This window comes from Paralichthys olivaceus, chromosome 13, assembly GCF_024713975.1.
Source record: "Paralichthys olivaceus isolate ysfri-2021 chromosome 13, ASM2471397v2, whole genome shotgun sequence".
Lineage (NCBI taxonomy): Eukaryota > Metazoa > Chordata > Actinopteri > Pleuronectiformes > Paralichthyidae > Paralichthys > Paralichthys olivaceus.
Window position 1 is genome coordinate 2,318,909 of NC_091105.1, and position 19,099 is coordinate 2,338,007.

Below are 19,099 nucleotides of genomic sequence, written 5' to 3' on the forward strand. Positions count from 1 at the left end.
ATCTTTAACTTACCTTATCTTATTGTACCTTCTTATTGTATCTTAGCGTATCATATTGTACCCTTATCTTATTAGACCTTATCTTATCTTATTGTACCTTATCTTATTGTACCTTATCTTATCTTATTGTACCCTTATCTTATTATACCTTATCTTATTGTATCTTAGCGTATCATATTGTACCCTTATCTTATTGTACCTTATCTTATTATACCTTATCTTATTGTATCTTTTCTTATTGTATCTTAGCGTATCATATTGTACCTTATCTTATTATACCTTATCTTATTGTATCTTAGCGTATCATATTGTACCCTTATCTTATTGTACCTTATCTTATCTTACATTTCTCTGTGTGCACAGAATACAAACCCACACTGTATATGAGGTGAAACCTTTTTATTATTCCTGTTACATATTAGGTGCGTCAATGCAGAGTATACATGTACAAACGTAATTTCTCCAAAAATACATCAAAGTGAACTTGGACTTGACTACCAATAAGAAAGAAAAGAAGACTATACCTCTCCACCAAAATAAAAGTCTGTTCCTCAATGCTGGACGTCCTTTAACTCCTCCTCCTATTTAGTTTCAAACTAATCTGGTTGAGTTCCACCTTGAGTACAACCTATAACAAGCACTTGACGGGTATAGACATACCATAGAAAACACACAGATACATTCATCACCATCGCCTGGAAAGGTTCCGACCTTCCTGATAAACTACTGTCAAACAGTCACTGAGGAGAGAGCTCAACAGAGAGGACTGTGTTGAAATCAAATCTGAGAGGTCTGCATCGGTCTGATGAACAGTTGAAACGCTGCACTCGTCTTTTTCTTTTTCTAAAACAACAACACAAACTTTCTTCCAAGATAAAACTGACAAATGTATAAGTGGTGTAAGTTTTATCCGACAGATCACTGAAATAAACCTCTGTATAAAATATAAACTCTGAAACTTGCACCACAGTTTTTCTAGAATGATGTAACAAAGAAAAAGAAAACCCGAGAAGAGGGGACATGATCCGCCAGGCCTCGTTTTCATGTTGTACCTTCAAAATAAGAGACTCTGGGTTGGAGTGAGTCGGGCCTGTCAGCGTCTTCTTCACCTGCACTGCAACTCTGAACCCCAGGATTGAACTTCCTGCGTCAGGAAACTGAACAGCAGCAGCAGAGTGGCTGCACCTTCAAAAAACACGCATCCTTTCAAAATAAAGTCCCTTCTGATGACGTTTCGGTAACGTTTAAAGTAAATTTCTTTTGTTTGGAATGTACAGTTAGATCACAGTCCAGTTCTCGTTTAAAAACTCGGCTCAACGTGATAACGGCTCGTCGTTTACCCACGTGGTTGTGTCTGTTAAAGGAGACATATCGTGCTCATGCTTTTAATTTTAAGAAAAAAGTTTACGCGCCCCGATCACTTTCCTCCAACTGTTCGCTGCTGCCGCTCGTTGTGACATCACGATTCCCAGGAAGTACCGAGCAGCGTTCTCAGAACTGAAAAGGCATCACATGTCTCCTTTAACTGACGGAGAGCCATCCTCTCGCTTGTGAGCAATGTGGCCTCGTGTCATGTGTCGTCCGATTGGGCGATTGGCAGGTACACAACCCATATAGGCACTATGCAACCACGTGAAAAAAATGAAATTAAAGTTATTCCATCATAGCAATATATTGTGAATATATAATTCTATCTATAAAACAAAAGCCGTCTGGTGGCTCCTATTTCTAATACGTATAATAGTCTAGATGTAAATTATGTATGACAAAATCTAACTTAGCAAATAAGTAAACTGGTAATAACGTGTATACAATCTTTTATTAACATACTGCGATGAGAAGAAATGTGAAAACCTCCAGAGAATTTGAAAGCACCCGGAGAATCTACGTGAAATCCCATAAACCTCCACTGTCACAGTGTCCTCGAGCAAGGCATGAAGGACTACAGGACGGGCGGCGTTGCTCCGCCTCGTCCTGGACAATAAAAGGTTCCTGCTTCCTCAGGAGCTTATCGACGGATCAATAATCACTTCTACTTTCTCCTGAACTCCTCGAGAACTGGAACCATCAGCTGATGGAGGTGAGGCGGTTGTTGAGGAGCCGTTTCTGAAGTGAAGGATGATGGGAGTTCGGTGGTTGTTTAGCTTCGATGTCCCTCGGACACCGATGTTCGCTGCCAGGCTTCGGTTTATAATTATGAAGGATTTAATGTTTTAATTTCAAATACCCGTGAGTCCTCATTTGCTGATGTCAGATTATTTAGATATTTTGATTTCTAGACTTTAATTTGGTTGAAAAAGTGAAATTTTGTTTGACGTCTAAGCTGCAAATATTTCTTTGTCACCACAGCAGAATTTAAAAACGATCATAATCCTCTCGACACAATCTGCAGTGATCGTTACGCTGGAAAAGCAAAAAAGAACTCGCAAATTATTGAAAAATAACTTTTTGTACCACAAATTAAATTGAATTAGAAATTTTGATTTGAAAAAAATTCCTTTTCCACTTTTTATTTTAAAGAAACAATTCCACATTTTACCAAATATGCTTATTTGCTTTCTAACGTGCGAATGATGTGAAGCTACAGCTCGAGGACACTCACAGCATTGAACCCACAACTTTTCACTTTTACACTTTTGGCTCCTTGACAAATTACACGGAAAAGTTCTACCACTTTAGAGGCAGCGGAAGAATGATCTTTTTTCATCATTTAGACAGTTGTGTCCCCGCATCCTGTCTTTATCTAAATTGTCTCTGGATCTTATTAGAGAGCAAACAAGCAGACTTCTCAAAACATGGGAAACTTTAAATTGGCAGCATGTTATTTTTTGTCTCTTGGTTTAGTTGTGGTATCTAGAGAGCAGTAATCTCACAAACCCTCTGGAGGTTTAAATATTTCCCCTCACTCCTGTAAAACATGATAAATGCAAAGGCATATTCCAAAGTTAACAGTACAAATATCAGAGAAACACTAGCAAAGAGGGACATTTATAACGAGTAGTGAGGTTATAATGATGCAGAGCAGAGGTGATGCTATGAGAGCAACCTGGATTTTTTGCGACGTGTTGTGATTTTTCTTTTTTTCTTTTAGTTTCGTGTGTACTTTAAACACTGCCACGTATCACACACACAGTATTCCAGTGGCAACCGCAGCGCAGTCCTTGCGTTTTCCTGTCTGCTCTCAGTACAAACTCACGTTCTCCCACTCCACCAGGTATTGAACCTTCCCGTCCGGCGTCACGCGTCTCGCCAAGATCCTCACCGCCTCCCCTCCACCCCAGCTCCTGGCCACTGTCCCGCCTCCTCCGACTCCCACCAGCCCTCCACCTCCTCCTCCTCCTCCTCCTCCTCCGCCACCGCCGCCGCCGCCGCCACCGCCACCCCCTCCGCTTCCTCCTCCTCCACCTACGCCACCGCCTCCGCCCATGCCGGCCTGGTAAGGGGGCAAATCTCGCAGGATGAGGGGCTCCAGCGGCTTCTGCCCCGGTTGGTGCTGGTGTTGGTGGTTGTTGCTGTTGTGTTGGTGGCTGTGATGGTGCTGGTGGAGGTGGTGGTGGTGATGGCTGCCATTGGAATTGAGAGGGTAAGGGAAGCAGGGGGGGGGTAACCTGCAGGTGTCCTCCATGCTGGGAAAAGAGACGAACAGCATCTCAGTCAAATTGATTTGAATTATGACGATGCAAACCACAACAACTGAAAAATAACCTTAACGACATAAACTACTCTAAATACACCAGGTGAGAAAAGGATCATAATTAAATAACGAATATATTTTTGTGTGTGATTCTGTTGCTGGTGGAGCAGAGGGAGCAGCCCTGCGGGGAATGAGGAGGACCGATGATTAGAAACCTGTTGTAGTGATGGAGGCTCCTGGAGAGTGCAGTGTTTCCATTGTAGGTGGTGTGGTAGCGGCCGTACATCCGTTTGGGAGGAGAGCTGAGGACGAGACGCACAGAGTCAACAATCAGATCATGTTTTCTGAGTCCAAGGTTCAGTTTTCCAACCTCTGTCCAGCCATGCAAGGTTGTTTACTATGAAACTTTAAACTTTCATCACAACTTCTCCTGAAGTTTTCCTGTAAAGTATCGTAAAGCGTCCTCGTGCTTTGATCGAGTTGATCTGTTGTGGTCTGAAAAATTGAGACTTTTCAGTCGGTCGTTTGCTCGAGAGATGTGCGGCGCTCTTGAACAAACAAGCACGGGCCCATCAACGCTTCTCACGACGAGTCCTTACCTCAGGTTAAGCTCCTCCTCGGACTTCCTGGAGTTGTAAAGGTTGGCCTCTCCCATGTAACCATGACAACATGGCAGCAGCTCGATGGGGTTGGCAGCGACCGGAGGTGGACAAGCCTGAGCACAGGAGGCAAACACAGAGACCAGCTTGTGTCTCGATGCCAAAATCATCACAGGAGTCAATCGAGCGCTGATACCTCCGTGCTCACTGGTGCACGAAGTTAATCATGCACACGGAACGATAAATATACATTTACAGACAAAGAACATCCGACTAATATGTGCTTCACTTCTTTTGTTTGTAAGCTGTGAGAGTTTTAACGGAATGCTCCTGTAGGGGCGGACAAACGTGTCGGCATCGATGGACGCGAGTGACATCATCCTGAGGCTCATCACACACATGTTCTACTCAGACATATCACCTGCATGGCACGTTACACGGACCTGACATGTTAGTGAGACACCTCCTGACACGCCTTCTTCTCACGACTCATGAAAAGTGCAGCTACAGAAATACTGTTCACAGATCATCGTTCACCGGCCTCACTCCGTGTCTGTGCCTTTAAATGGATGTGCTCTGTCAATGCTGCACTGTCAAGGTGCCAGCGCCACCTGGCCAAACTGTAATCGACTGCAAAGTGCATTTGGAAGTGATCCCAGACTACGCATATCAGCATTCCTTCCCATCTCACTTTCACTCCACCCCCACCCCCCTTCCCGCGCTACAACAAACCTGCTCCTCCAAGAAGGACGGAGATTAGCATCGATCAGAGGGGGCACAATGCGGCCTGGATGTGCCGGAGTGAGAACGAGTTCTCTCTGGAGCGTATTGTTCCAGGATTACTGTACGTGCACACACACACACACATGGATCAGAGTGATGTGTGGGAGGACGCAGCACAATGAGCGTGGTTAAGAATGCTGGGTAAAAATAGTATCTGCCACGTGTGATGCTGCCTGTTTGCAGCGTGAGCCACCCCGGGGGGAATTGGGTTTGATGATCGTGATAAACGCGCCGCCGATGTGCAGATGTTGATGACATACACCGGTGGGTTTTTGTGCAGCCAAGTTCGTATTTGAATTATATATTTTTACCTCACACACACACACACACACACACACACATGCCAACTCTGCCCTAACCATGAGAGCATCAGCAGGCGTTCAACACACAGCAAAAGAGAGCAGAAGAACACTGAGGTGCCGGAGCTGCACTGGGTGTTAAAAGACAACGCAGACGGAGCTCGACTGCGAAATGAACCTTCATCACGGCGTCTGACTGACAGGTTATTTGGATCACAGAGAGCTGTTTACCTGTCTGCATGAGAGAAAAGAACCAAGGGAAAAATATAATCACAGAGGTTTTGTGGCCCAGACCCAACCCCCAACCCCCAACCCCCACCCCCACCCCGTCCCCTGAGCTGGAGACAGAGGCACTGACCTGTGTCTCCATGATGCGACGCTTTGATTTACGTGACTCGGGCCCCCCGACTCTCCTCTGGCAGGGCAGTGACAGCGGGCTGAAGTGAACAACAACACACATAAATTAAAAGAGGAACACACACATTCGGTCCCAAAGTGCCAGGTGTAGTTTATTAGCGTGTCTCCTGTGAAGGTCCGCCGAGGGACGTAAAAAATACAACAAGACGAGGGCAGTGAGATGAAGAACCCTTTGATTGTGTCGGAGACAAATCGTCAAAGTGAAATGCGTGAAAAGAAGCAAAATAAACATGAAACACTCGGGGTCCCTGTCGTCGTGTTTCCGGTGGAAACTCGACTTGTTCCTCGCAGCTTGTCTTTCTGACTTATTCATGAAAATGGGATTTAAGGGGTCTAAAATCCCGCCGGAGGCCGAAATGTCTACGCTGCATGGAATACACAACATACATAAATTCATCATTACGCTATAATTAGAGCGGCACCAGGAGCAGGAAATTAAATAAACAGTATATTTGTCTTGAGGGCGACGCCGAGCGAGAGACAATGGAGTCATTAAGATCAGAAGGATTTAAACTCCGACAGGCTGCAGTGTGTTCGGGAAACCGCGCGCCGCCCTTCACCCCCCACTTCATTATGAGATATGTGGTGCACAGAGTTGACGCTGGGGTCCGAGGGCGACTCTAAAGAAAAGTTTAAGTGGTGTCTAATGTAAAAAACGATTTTTAATTACAATTTTCCCATTAGATCTGTGATGTTCCTTCTGCAATTCTCTGCAGGATCCAAGACGTTGGAGCACGACAGCACATTTAGTGACATGTGTATAAATACGGTCATTAAATGTGCAACTGTGTGATGGAAAGATAATGAAGTTAATACAATCAAATGTCGACTCTTTTAATGTTAGTTCTACATATTAATGTTGATATTTCAAATATTACAACATATGTATAAATAGTACGTTTCTACTTTGTGAATTAATAAAGTACTTTTTATTCTCTGCTTATAAAATCCATAATACTTATTTGTTTCAAAAACATTTACAGTATTTAAACACAGAAGGACATTTGTAGTTTTTGTAAACTAATGTCCAGTTATTTTAAACTAATGTAACTCTAATCCTTTGCTGCCGTCAGACCTTTCAACCAGCTCTGCTTCCAGTCGACCACATTTCCTCATGTTTAAATTGCAAGTTATATATTATATATTACTTTTTTCCAAATTCCTGAACCGGCAACGAGAAACAAGTTAATCTCCTTTCTGAGTAGGTTTAAAAAAAAAACCTGCGTCCACCCTCTAGTTTTGTTGAATAACAGGTATTAATGTGATTTCATTATAACGACAGTGTTGGTTTAACACGGGTCACTAGTCTCGGCCTTCGAGTGTATTCATGTATCGTATTGTTCACCGACGCTCTCCTCGATGTGAGACTAATACGGGATTATTCTTTATCTTAACAACCTGAATTCACGATCAGTCAACCATCCACCGCGTGTGTTCCTGGTCACTGGAAACTTGCAGGTTGTTGCGACTCAGATGAAAATACGTGTAAATTGTTTTCATTAAAGCTCCCACCTCCACTGCAGCTACACGTCCACCCACACACCTCTCCACTGCAAATGATTTCATTATGATTCTGTCTGAATAAGCAGCAGCTAAGTGCTGAGAATTATTCCAAATGAAAAGTGTGACTATGAAACGTGCAAACCGCAGAAACACGCGTACGCACATGTGCACGCGCACAGACGCACACATGTGAGCACACGGGGGAATGCAATGCTCTTTCAGAAGAATGTTTAGACACAGATACTTCTGCTGGCAAATGAAAATCGCAAGTTCTTTGATTCCTGAGTTAATTGTTCATGCATAATAAGTCTGCACCCCGTGGGAAACCCAGAGCTGGTCTGGAGATAAGAGCCGAAAGGAGAGAATCTGTCCTTACTCTGACCTTCTGCGGTGTGTGATGTTGATAGGTGGCTCTGTGATAAGGGGAGACGAATCGGAGGTCAGCGGAGGTGGGGCTCGGACCTGGAGCCCAAAAAGACACTTCTTCTTCTTGATCTCCTTTCCGGAAACGAACCTGAGGCGACATCAGAGCCACAGCACGTAAAGAAGAAGCATCTTTAAAGAATTATCATCGTGAGTGTGTGTGTGTGGGGGTTTTTTTTCTTCTTCATCACAATAAATAAAGAATTTAAAGTTTTGAAAGAAATTTTTCCTCCAAATTAAAAAGTAGCCTCAGGTACATTTTAAAAGTAGAATCAATTTCCACAGAACTTGGTGGACAGATGCATTGTGGGTCAGGGATCCAGGAACATGTTTCACTTTCTGCGAGACGGGGAGTGTCTCAAACTTTTCTCAGATTTTTCTCCGAAAATGGAATTTGGTGCAGATCCAAATAAAAATCCCCAAATAATTAAAATATACTTTCACAAAGGTCGCAGTCTTAAATTTGACATTTAGCAGGATTACACACAAAAAAAACTGGACGGATTATCGCGGAACTTGGTGGAAGGATGTGTAATGGATCACGTCCTTTAATAATTACAAGATTGAAGCGTTTTCCTTTTTGACATTTTCACTGATTTCCCCGCAGAACAAATCTGAGGGTTCTGACGGTGGAAAAGAATCTGGCAGATTCAGTGAAGTGATATCGAGGAGTTTGGTGCGGTTTGGAGAAATGAGCAGTTTTCGTAACTTTGCAAACTAAAAGCCTCTTAGTCATTATCATGATTAAATACCTTTGATTTTTGTCCTTTCAATAAAAGTCACATTTCATCAGGTGTAATCTCTTTATTCACCGTCACCTCGCTCACTTCAACCTGCACGTCCGACATGACGCCCTGAGAGGACGCCTGTATTCATCAATCCAAGTCATGTGTGCCGTTTATTCTCCTCATCGTATGCGGGGACTCACCTGTCCTTGTGGGAGTTCAGAGCGTTGAGGAGATTGTGACAGCGGTCCTGCTTCGGCGTGTCAGAGAGCTGGAGGACAGACGGGAGTGAAAGAAAAAAAAAAAAAGAAATCAGAGCTATGTTTGCACAGCGATCAGACGAAAAGACCTCCAATGCATACAATCATTTTCTCCCACAGTCCCTGACAGATGTAGCGTTGATATTGGAACCTGCTTGGCTGAGAGACGTGTCATGTGAACACAGAACCCCCCCCCCTCATGTCACCTCTACTTTTATCTTCCTGTTTATTCTCTGTGGAACCACTTCAGACTCGGAACCAGATGGTATCAGAACTCTGAGCCTCAGCACTGCGGTTTGAAGATGTGTCCAAATTAAAATGTTTGCAAATACCGGTCACAGTGTCTCAACCAGGGGAACTTCTCTTTAATCCTTCTTTTGGCGTGGACAGAGTCATAATAATGGAACATTCTTAGATTATGTGAATAAAATTGCTAAATTTAATCCAAAATCTTCAACCAATTTCATTGTTTCTTGACAAACAGTCGACTTCTACTGTGTGAGTTTGTTCGTTTACGCAGGATTACAAAAAAAAACACCCCCATCATCATTCTGGTTTGAATCCGGATCAGAGGGTGGATCCAGGTTCCAGCTTCAACTGAATTTTCATCTCATCCATCAGCCAAACACTAATTATCTTTTTTCTGGATCCAAAAAGTATATTTCCTCTTTTGAAAGTCCTGATCCTGGTGATAATGTGGAGCTGATGGGCCAAAAGATGACATATTTTATCATTTGTGCAACTTATACTGAAGTATTACTGATATTAAAACTCTAACTTTATTTCTGTAATATCATTTTATTCGTGAAAGCTCATATTTCTTCACTTTAAGTGGACCTTGTACTCCACCACAGAAAAGGTAATGGATTGAAATACAGCGTCAGCCGTTGGACAAACAGTTGAAATAGTCAACTCAGACTAATCAAACATGGTTGAAATATTAAACCAAAGCTAATGAGTAATTCCCCTTTGAGCTAATGTAGAGGTCACACTTTTATTTAACATAAAATTTTACTTTAACAGTGGTTAATAGGCTTTATGACTCAAATGCATAAAGGCTGCCGGCATTTCACACGATTTCATCATGGTGCTTAAACGGGGAAATATCAATACCGCGCCTAGGAGCAACGAGTCCCAGTTCTCGTTGGTGAAGGACAGGATTTCATGGTCAAAATCAAAGTATTTCCTCTTGCAGCACAGCGAGAGATGGTAGAGAACTAGGTGAGCCAAGTCCACCCTGCGTTTAAAGAGAGAAAGGTACGAGGTCAGATCGTCAGAAGCAGGTAAAATACAGAAATATCACAATTTGTTTTTTTTAGAATATTTCATATTTCCAACATCTGAGAAATCCTTGTTTCCTTATCCAGAGCAAAGGAACTTTCAGACCCGCGGGACAAGTCCGGAGAATTTGGTGCAGACTTTACCCGGACTTTTCCTTCCACGCGACGCAGCGAGAAGTGACGAGTTAACTCTGCCGAACATCACGTGACTTTCTTTCAAACACACAGACGTCGGCTCTTATCGCCTCAAACTCTCTCAGCAACTTCGTCGGTGTAAGCAGATAATGCGGAGGCTCTGTATTTTTGCGTTCACGCTCCGGAGAAAGTACGGAGCTCTGCAGAGTCGAGCGAACGTCTGAAACCAGCCTAACTATCTCAGTAACTAAAACAATTGTTTAACTATATTTTTACACTGCACTTTTAGACCCAACTAAACATGGAAATATAGTGAAAAAGGAGTTTTAAGTTTTAACACCTGATAACGACAGGATAAAATGAGTTATTGAAGTTACGATGTCGCTGCCGGTGTTACTGACCAGGTCATGGGTAGTCTTTGGATGGTCTCTGGTCCCTTTGTGCACACGGAGCACTGGAACTGATAAAACCTGAAACAGCAGAAGGAGGAAAAAAAAAAAAAAGACAGAAAATCACACTCAGGTGTCGTAACACTGAAAAAAAAAAGTTTCCATAAAGTTTCAGTTTCTCGTATATTATATATTCTTTCTTTCAAAGCATATTTAAAATGTTTGGACCTGAACAAGTATATTATCCGTCTTCATCCATGTTGGCTGGTTTTACCTCCATCGAGGTTGTTTGTCTGTCTTTTAGCGGGATTACACAAAAACTACTTATTACCTACTTAATCTATTTCCTTGAAGCTTCGGGTGGAAATGTGTCGTGTGTACTTTGACCGAGACGTCTCCCACAAGCACTCGAATGGAAAAACAAGGCGCTTGGTTCTTTCCTCAACACTCAAAGTTCTTCTTCCATTTTACCTCCCTTGAAGAATCCATACATGTCCCTCTCGTCTCTGTGTACGTTACCATAAATCAGCTGAAACTGAACGGACAGGTATATCTGCTCCGAGGTAAAATATTCTGTCCTGGGCGACCCTGAGGCTCGTGTGCGTCTGTCCTCCTATATGCATGTGTTGGCAGAAGGTCGTTGGGAGAGATGAAGTGCAGACTCTGTATGACGGCGCTACGTGTTTGCTATTCCAACTGTGAACTCCGTCTTCACTCTTCCTCCATCACACGCTCGGCAGATGTTGCACCCGTCCGGGCCTCGCTCTACCCGGCTGTCGATCTACATCTAATCCCCCCTCCTCCTCAGACAGGTTCGGCAATAACACCGTGTCAGCGCGGGCGTAAATCCCAGTCAGCTAACGCAGATGGTTAATGACAATAATAACTTAATGGATGGGTACATTTTATTACACGCACGAGATGCCGCCCCGTCTAACTGCACCGCCATCAGCAACCCGCGCATCCACCCCAGCGTCGCATCCAGAACTTTGTCCCCGTCTCTGCTCCGAGTGTGTGCGGAGAGCTTGTCCTTGAAAGACGAGTCAGCGAGTGCATTTACATGAGCACTAATCATTTAGTCTTAAACCAATTAAACAAGGGGAAGCTGTCATGTACACGTCTTCCACCGATCATCCTGATCAGAGTGAGCTCTAAAGGAAATTAATTATCGACAGCTTTGATTATTGGCATATTCGTGAAGTAGAAATACCAAACGCTGAGCGGCTCCGGTTCTTTAAACGTTGTATTTCTCGACTTGTATAAAATTGTAACCTGAAAATGTTTGGATTTTCAATTTCAACTCTGAGAAATGATATATATTTTTTAATTTTATAACATCTCATGGACTAAATGATTAATCAGCTCATGAAATAAACTGAACTGAAAAAACAAATAAAAATACTCATTATTTGCTGCCACTAGTAAATCAGAAACTGGAGTACACACAGTACAAGCACAACTGTGTGTACCCGACAAAGAAATAAACGACATATGAAAGAAACGGATCAATTTAAACCAAGTCAACAGAGAAGTCACATGAAAACACAGATCAAATATTAGATCCTGACTTTTACACTGTCAGGACATTTACCATTTGAACACGATTACACAAAAACCACCGAACAGATTTTTATGATACTTGATGGTAAGATGGGAAATCATCCAAGAAAAAACTCATTACAGTTTTGGTGTGAATCGGGACAAAAGAGGCAGATCCAGGAATGTTTCATTTTCTTTGACATTGCAAAATAAACTTTTTTTTTTACTTTTACATTTTCATCCGTTCCCCTCAGAATAATTCGTGGACCTCAAAGAAAATAATCAAGCAGATTTGTGTGACTGAATTTAAAGGGCCTTTGTGGAGGCGTCATTCTAGTTTTTTTTTTTTTTTTTATGTAACTCGAAATGCCAGCCAGACTTTTAGGTTTGTTATAAAGAAAGAATGTCAGAATTATAATCGTGAATGTGAAGAAGAGCAGTTTCCACAGTGATGCTCGGTCACGCACCTGTCTCCATACAGTAATGGCTTTGTTAGACACTGTGTACAGGCCTCGTGGAACCACTGACCACAGCCTCCGCACTGCAGCATCTTCAGGTTCCACCTGCGATTCAACGAGAAAAACACCGACCACACTTACAACAGATGAATGAATGAACGCGCCCAACATCTGTCACCTGACCACCCTGCATCTGTGATGCGTCTGCAGGTGTAAACTCCCACAGGGTCCGACTGCTCGTACAGATGTGGCAGATGGGAGTTTGCCTGATTCCGCTTCAGACGCCAGATGTGAGGAGTTTGCCAACGTGAGCAAAACATATGCAAAGAAGGAAAGTATGAAAAACAGCAACAACACTTTTTAAAAAGACAATTTGATGCACTTTTTCTTTTTGACTGACGTCTCCTCTGACGGAATCTGAATGGACTCAGCTCACGCATCATTCCATGAAAGTCAAAACAAACTAAGAAATCCCGCTAATGCCGCCTGACGCACGTCTGATTCGCCGCATGCAATTCACACATAATCCAAACGACGGCATTGACCTGGATGAGGTCGAGCTCCGAGAGAAAAAGAGCTCACATGAAGGGTACATTCAGACTCAAACTGGCCTCTGCAGTGTCACTCACTCTCCAGGTCCGGCACAGTAGCAGTAGCACTGCTGCTGATTGGTCAGGTGCTGCGGGTCCCAGTCCAGAGACGACAGCTGGTAAGGGAGTCGGAGTTTCATAAACTGCATGAGCCGGGCAAAGCGTCCCCGCTTGAGGGCCCCGCCTCTCTGAAAACACACAATTTGAGAGCACAAAGTGACGGGTCGCCTTCGTCTGCGGATAAAACCATTCGTCTGATTTTATTGTGGGTCAGCGGTGGGAGACGGTGACCGAGGCGGCAGACGTCTGGACAATGAGATACGGACATTGAGCGATTGACAATTAACCGGGTCTCATCTCATATCTACAGAACTGGAGCACATGTGATTGATTGACTTTAAATGTACTTCTATCAACTCCATCGCAGTTTTTCAGCCTCCTAACTATTGACTGCTCATGATTTCTTGGACACAATGTAGAACATCTAATATCGGAGTCAATACTGAGGGAGTCAGTGTGCCCCTGCCGCAGATAAACCCATTACCTGCCGCACACAACACTGTGGTGACAGCAAAGCTTGATATATTTGACTGGATTTCTCCGATACTACACACTGAATGGTTTTTTGTTTTTTTTCCTCCCCAGAGTGTGAGACGAGGAGATTCGAGGTCTGACCTTGGTTGCGACTGCAAAGACACATTGCCGACATATCCACGAGTCGCTGTCAGCTTCCGGTTCGATGGTTGGCGTGTGGCACTCTGGATGATAACCTGTAATGGGAGGAGGAGGCAGAGCGTTTAATTCGTGTTTACCACACAGACAGGCTGAGTGACAATAATGGCAGAGCGGCTCCACGTTTTTAGTGCTCTGCTGGGTTTGTTTCAGCGACATGCAAAATACTTTACTTTACTATTTACATCCCGGGAGCGAGGAAGTATGTTTGTCTGCTTTTTTTTTTTTTTTTTCCTTCTCAAAACAAACTGACAGCAGCCGTGTTCGCCTGACAGAGCTGTGGAGACATAATTCTGCTGCCATTTCCAGGAGCTGAGCGTGTTCTGCAAAACTTCTGCCATCTTGCACATCAGGATATTTAATTTCATCATGATTCAGGCTCACTGTTGAAGCCCCCCCTCACTCAGAAACACGTTTTGCTTATTTTCCTGCAAAATGGCACATGAGAAACCAGAAACCAGATTTTAGAACGGCCTGCCAACGAAGGGAAAACTTCTCTATGCTCACTTTAAATGCAAGTTTATGGCACCTACGCACTGAAACTGGATTTAGGAGAACGTCTAAGGCTCATTCTTAATTAGATGATTAGGTTTTTGTGATGAGACACAAACATGCAGAAGTATTTTAAAACGTATGTGTAGATGATCTTTAAATCAGTGACAAGCCCGAGTAAAAACACCTTAAAGTCCACAAAGAAACTTCCACCGCCTCCTTGTTCGTTTTCATTCTAGTCAGGATCCAGGTGCAACAACTCGTATCTATCATTTATGAAATGTGGTTTTCTGTATTGGTTGTTTTTTTTTTAAAAGAAGAGCAACACTTATTTACCACGCTATGTCAAATCTTCAAGGTCAGTGCAGGAACGGGTGGAGAACCACCGCTTGACAGCACATGATGAGGCGTGCTTCCTTACCGTGGCGACATTTAAGACAATTTATGAGGGGTTCTTTAAGAGGCGGCGCGTCACAGATACAGCAAACTTCTTCCACTCCAGCGGCAACTGAGGCAAACGCAGAAAGATAGAGGGAGGAAGACAGACAGAGAGAGAGAGAGAGAGAGAAAGAGAGAGCAGTCAACAGGATTAATTTATGTATATTGATTCACATCCTTGCCACCTCATTGATTTCAGTGTCTCCTGCACCCTTTCAGATTTCACTTCATTTGATGGGCAGATATTCAGCCTGGTCCCAACAAGCATCTAACTTCCTGCTTGATGTTAGGTGGAGTGGGAGGGTGCCACTTCCCTGAGGAGTCATTAGTCTAATAAATTCATAAATAGACTCTAATATACCAATTACACCAGAACGTGGCCCCATCTGAACACTCGGGGCCCGAACTCGTAACCTTGAACACGATAGTAATCTCTCCTCAGAAGGTGCAACATAGAATTAAAAGTTTGAAGCTCATGAGCGGGCGGGAATCTGGAAAAAGTGTTTCTGCAGCTGCTCGGGTAAAGTTTCAGCTTCGGTGTGAGTTCAGCCGATCAGAAACCCCAGAGCAGCAGCATTATTTAACAACAAGCAACACAAAGTGCTCCCAACAGGAAGCTATTTACTCTTCTGGCTGACGGGAGAGGGAGAGGAGGGGGGGGGGAGGAAGAGAGTTCCACTTACACGAGTGAATGTCCTTTCTCAGCACCCAGAACTCGGAGTTGTCCTCAAATCTCACCAGGCAACATTGCTTGACGCCGTCGACCTGAGAGGGAGAGAGCAGGTGAGCGGGATGATTGACAAAAGTAAATGGAAGTCGCTTTAAATCCAGGTGAAGACGCTCTCCGACTCACAGAAAGTCTCTCTCTGTCACACACTCGCTCCCATATATGCACTTACTCTTTTTACATTGCCGAGGTACAGTAGTCCATCACTCCATCGAGCCAAAACATCATCTCCTTCACTTACTCCCCCCATCCTGAGGAGAGAGACAGAGAGGGGGAGAGAGAGAGAGAAAGAGAGAGAGAGAGAGAGAGCGGTGCTCATGTGAAATGGAAATCCGATTTATTCGATGAATACTTTGCTGCTGCTGCTGACAGAGGGGTTTATGGCCCCGGCGTTCGGGCTGGCTCTCAGACAGACGGGCTTCGGTGCAAAGGGGTTAAAATCTCAACCTCCTCCTCCTCCTCCTCTTTTTAGACCATAGCGACAGCCTGTATCCACCGCTGTAAAAGATGAGAGTGAGTACACAACCAGAGAGCAAGACAAATGATTATTGCACACATGAAACACAAACGCACGCACACACACACAGACATACGGCTCTGCTGCAATACAGTTTGATTGAATGAACAAAGATGAGTGTGCGGCTACTTGAAGCATCAGCCGTGCACTTTGCTGGTTTTTTCTCCTCCAACATCTTAAAAACTTGATTAGCTGCATGGAAATGACAGAGCGGGGCATTATCTCTGCACGCTGAGCATTTGTTCCAGTACATGCACTCAAGTCAAGACAGACGCAGGATGCATAACAGTGCATGTGCAGCCTTTTGTGAAAAGCAACCAGGTATATGAGAATGTGCCAGGGGTGAAGGGTACCTGTCAAGTGGAGAACTCCTATCCGTCGGGGGTCACACTGATTCCCGGCCAGGCTGGACATGCGATGCCCTCCTCTGCTGTGGAGCTCCCGGTGCCCAATTACTCCAGGATGCGCAGCCGGAAAAAAAAAAGTGAATGATGTGCATGTATGTGCCAAGCGCCTGTGCGAGCGTGCGTGCGTGCGTGCATGTGTGTGTCAGTCAAGCCGTCAGCGAGGAGGAGGAGGATGAGGATGAGGATGAGGAAGAGGAGGAGGAGGAGGAGGGGGTAAAGGCGACTGACTGTCCGTCCGTCTCTCAGCCTAGTTTGTCCGTCCTCCTCCGCGCTGCTGTTTCGTCATGTCCCCGTCTCTTATGGCTCTCACCCCCGCCCCCCTCACCAGCAGCACCCCGCCTCTCCGCCGACACCTATGCTATTAAAGCGGGTTTGTCAGCGCAGCAGCATCAAGCCGCCAGAGACGCCATCATCCCTGCCTCTCTCTCTCTCTCTCTCTCTCTCTCCCCCCCTCTCCCTCTCGCCTCTCGACTTGTTGTGACGCAGACATAAAACACGGAGATAGAGTGGGAGGGAGATAGTGATGGAGGTGGTGGAGGATGAGAGGAGGGCGGCCGGGGCGCACGGCTGGATCCGCGGCCAGAGCAGCTTGTACATCCCCCCCCCCCCCGCCCGCCTGTCTGCAGGAGCTGACCCTAAATCGTTGTGACAAGGTGGGATTGTGATGTCTGGGGAGCAGGAGGACAGAGGAGGACAGAGGAGGAGAGATGGATGGATGGAGAGAGGGATGGATGGTGCTGGAGGAGCCGGTGGGAGCAGCGCGCGCAGCTGCAGGGGCCAATTAAGTGGCCAATTAGTGAGTTTAGCCGCCTCATTAATTGGCCTGTAACAAGAGGGAGCAGCAGAGTTTAGAGGGAAACCCAGGGAGGCAAAGTTTTATAAGTGAGACGCCTGAGCAAACGGTGGCTTAAACGTTTCTTCATCACCTGTTAACTCTTGCAGAATTAAAGGAGGGATGTAGATTCAAAGTGGACTCTCAGGAATAACACGTCACATTTACACGTCCAATGATGTCACTAGTGTGCATCAAAAAAAAACCTACAGAATCCTCGATCCACTGCACAAGTACTTAAGAAGCAAACGTCTGGAGAAGCGTCTCCGGTGCAAAGTGGACAGATGTGCCACCACCTCTCCCGGGACATCCCGGATGTGATGGGATGTGTGATGGTGAACAGGCCTGGCTCTCATCACCACTTCAGTCCAACAACACGTTCACCACAAACAAACTTCTGGCCTCAGTCAAACACAAACCAAAAACACACACTGTAATATGTTCCAGATGATGTAATAAGTTCTTTAAACAAAGTCAGACCTCAGAGTGAAGCTGCTCCAACACTCACTGGCTCATTATCACCGTGATGGATTTGGCACATTTACATTAAACTCACAGTTTAACGAGTTCAGAAGATCCACTTGTGTCCAGGACAGTTCACGTGTCTCTTCTTGTTTGTGTGTCTCACGCGTTCCTCTCACCAGTCAACAGTGAGCTGACACCGCCGTGTGGTTCAAAATGGCCCCTGGCACGTTCAACAGTGCCAATTTCCAGCTGCCACCAGTAGGCGGCGTACAAATACAAGGACTACACAACCACTGTGCTGCAATCAGCCTGTCAGTCTGACAGACAGAAGCAACAGAAGGGAATGATGGGATATGATATATGAGATATGATATCTGATGATATAAGATATATCTGATGATATGTGATATAAGATGTGATATGTGATATAAGATATATATTATATGAGATATGATATGCAATATCACATATGAGATGTAATATAATATGAGATATGTTACATGATATATGATATATGACATGATATGCGATATGAAATGATATATGTGATATGTGATGTGATATGTGATGATATGTGTGGTGAGTCTCCAACAGTTCAGGGTCATACGTCATATGTCACCATTACTTTGCTATAAAAGGTCACAATCCCACTCAATTTGACTTCAATAAACTTTAATGTAAACATTGCCTCTTTTCACACGTGCACAAATATTAGTCTCCAATTATTCCTCCAGTAGATTTTCCTTTATTTGATATATGTCATGTCTTTTATCTCACCTTTACATCCCATCAGTGCTCAGCTGGGCTGAGATGTGGTGACGGTGAAGTTCAAATCATTTTCTAACTCATGAATCTGTTCGCTGATCCCTGACGTCCAGTGTGGAATCATCTGCACTTGATATGTTTCATGAATACTGTATTTTGTGTTCTTCATTTACTTTGTCGATGCACAGTCACCACAGAGTGATGAAATGTAGAAAAAGCGCAGCTTGTGAAAACACTTGTGTAACGTCTTCTCGTGTAGATTTCCCCAATTGAGAAACAACTCATTGTTTCATCAAGGTTTTCTCAGGTTGCATTTTAAAAACAAGAAGCTTGACATTACACGTCTTGCTTGTCATGGTTATGAGTTGCATTCTGGGAAATGCAGTTTTAAGTTTGACCAGTCTATGTGTTTGACCTGAGGGACATCCGGGTTGCAAATCCCTAAAGTGCTGTTGACATAACTGGAGATTAAGTTTAGGAGTAAAAACTAGGATTAGAATCAGAGTAGTTCAGGATTAAGCCTTGGATATGGTGACACTGGGGGGCTTAAGTTCAGGATTTCAATTAATATCTAAAAGTTTAAATGCCACATCCACAAACCATGTGTCTACAGGAAAGGGTTTTTGCATGATGGCAGAAATATATATATTAAGCTATAACTCAAAGGTTTTAAATGGATATAAAGTTAAA

General features: G+C 44.1%; 1 protein-coding gene across 4 annotated transcripts; it reads right to left on the reverse strand.

Annotated features, from left to right (window-relative positions):
* Window positions 1-384: 384 nt before the first annotated feature.
* On the reverse strand, window positions 385-17,875 carry phf1 (PHD finger protein 1). Of its 4 annotated transcripts, XM_069537373.1 has the most exons (17): window positions 17,736-17,862; window positions 16,294-16,395; window positions 15,596-15,674; window positions 15,380-15,461; window positions 14,680-14,766; window positions 13,710-13,804; window positions 13,074-13,222; window positions 12,454-12,549; window positions 10,460-10,528; window positions 9,757-9,880; window positions 8,587-8,654; window positions 7,612-7,749; window positions 5,674-5,752; window positions 4,234-4,349; window positions 3,850-3,936; window positions 3,197-3,626; window positions 385-1,620 (listed from the first exon to the last, which is right to left on the reverse strand). In XM_069537373.1, the coding sequence occupies exons 3-17, from the start codon at window positions 15,671-15,673 to the stop codon at window positions 1,522-1,524; spliced, it is 1,797 nt and encodes a 598-aa protein (XP_069393474.1). In that variant the 5' UTR covers window position 15,674; window positions 16,294-16,395; window positions 17,736-17,862; the 3' UTR covers window positions 385-1,521. The 4 variants fall into 4 exon arrangements, with proteins under 4 accessions (XP_069393474.1, XP_069393475.1, XP_019963267.2 ...); XM_069537374.1 differs by lacking the exon at window positions 16,294-16,395 and having other exon boundaries at window positions 7,618-7,749; window positions 17,736-17,875; XM_020107708.2 differs by lacking the exon at window positions 16,294-16,395 and having other exon boundaries at window positions 17,736-17,875.
* Window positions 17,876-19,099: the final 1,224 nt, after the last annotated feature.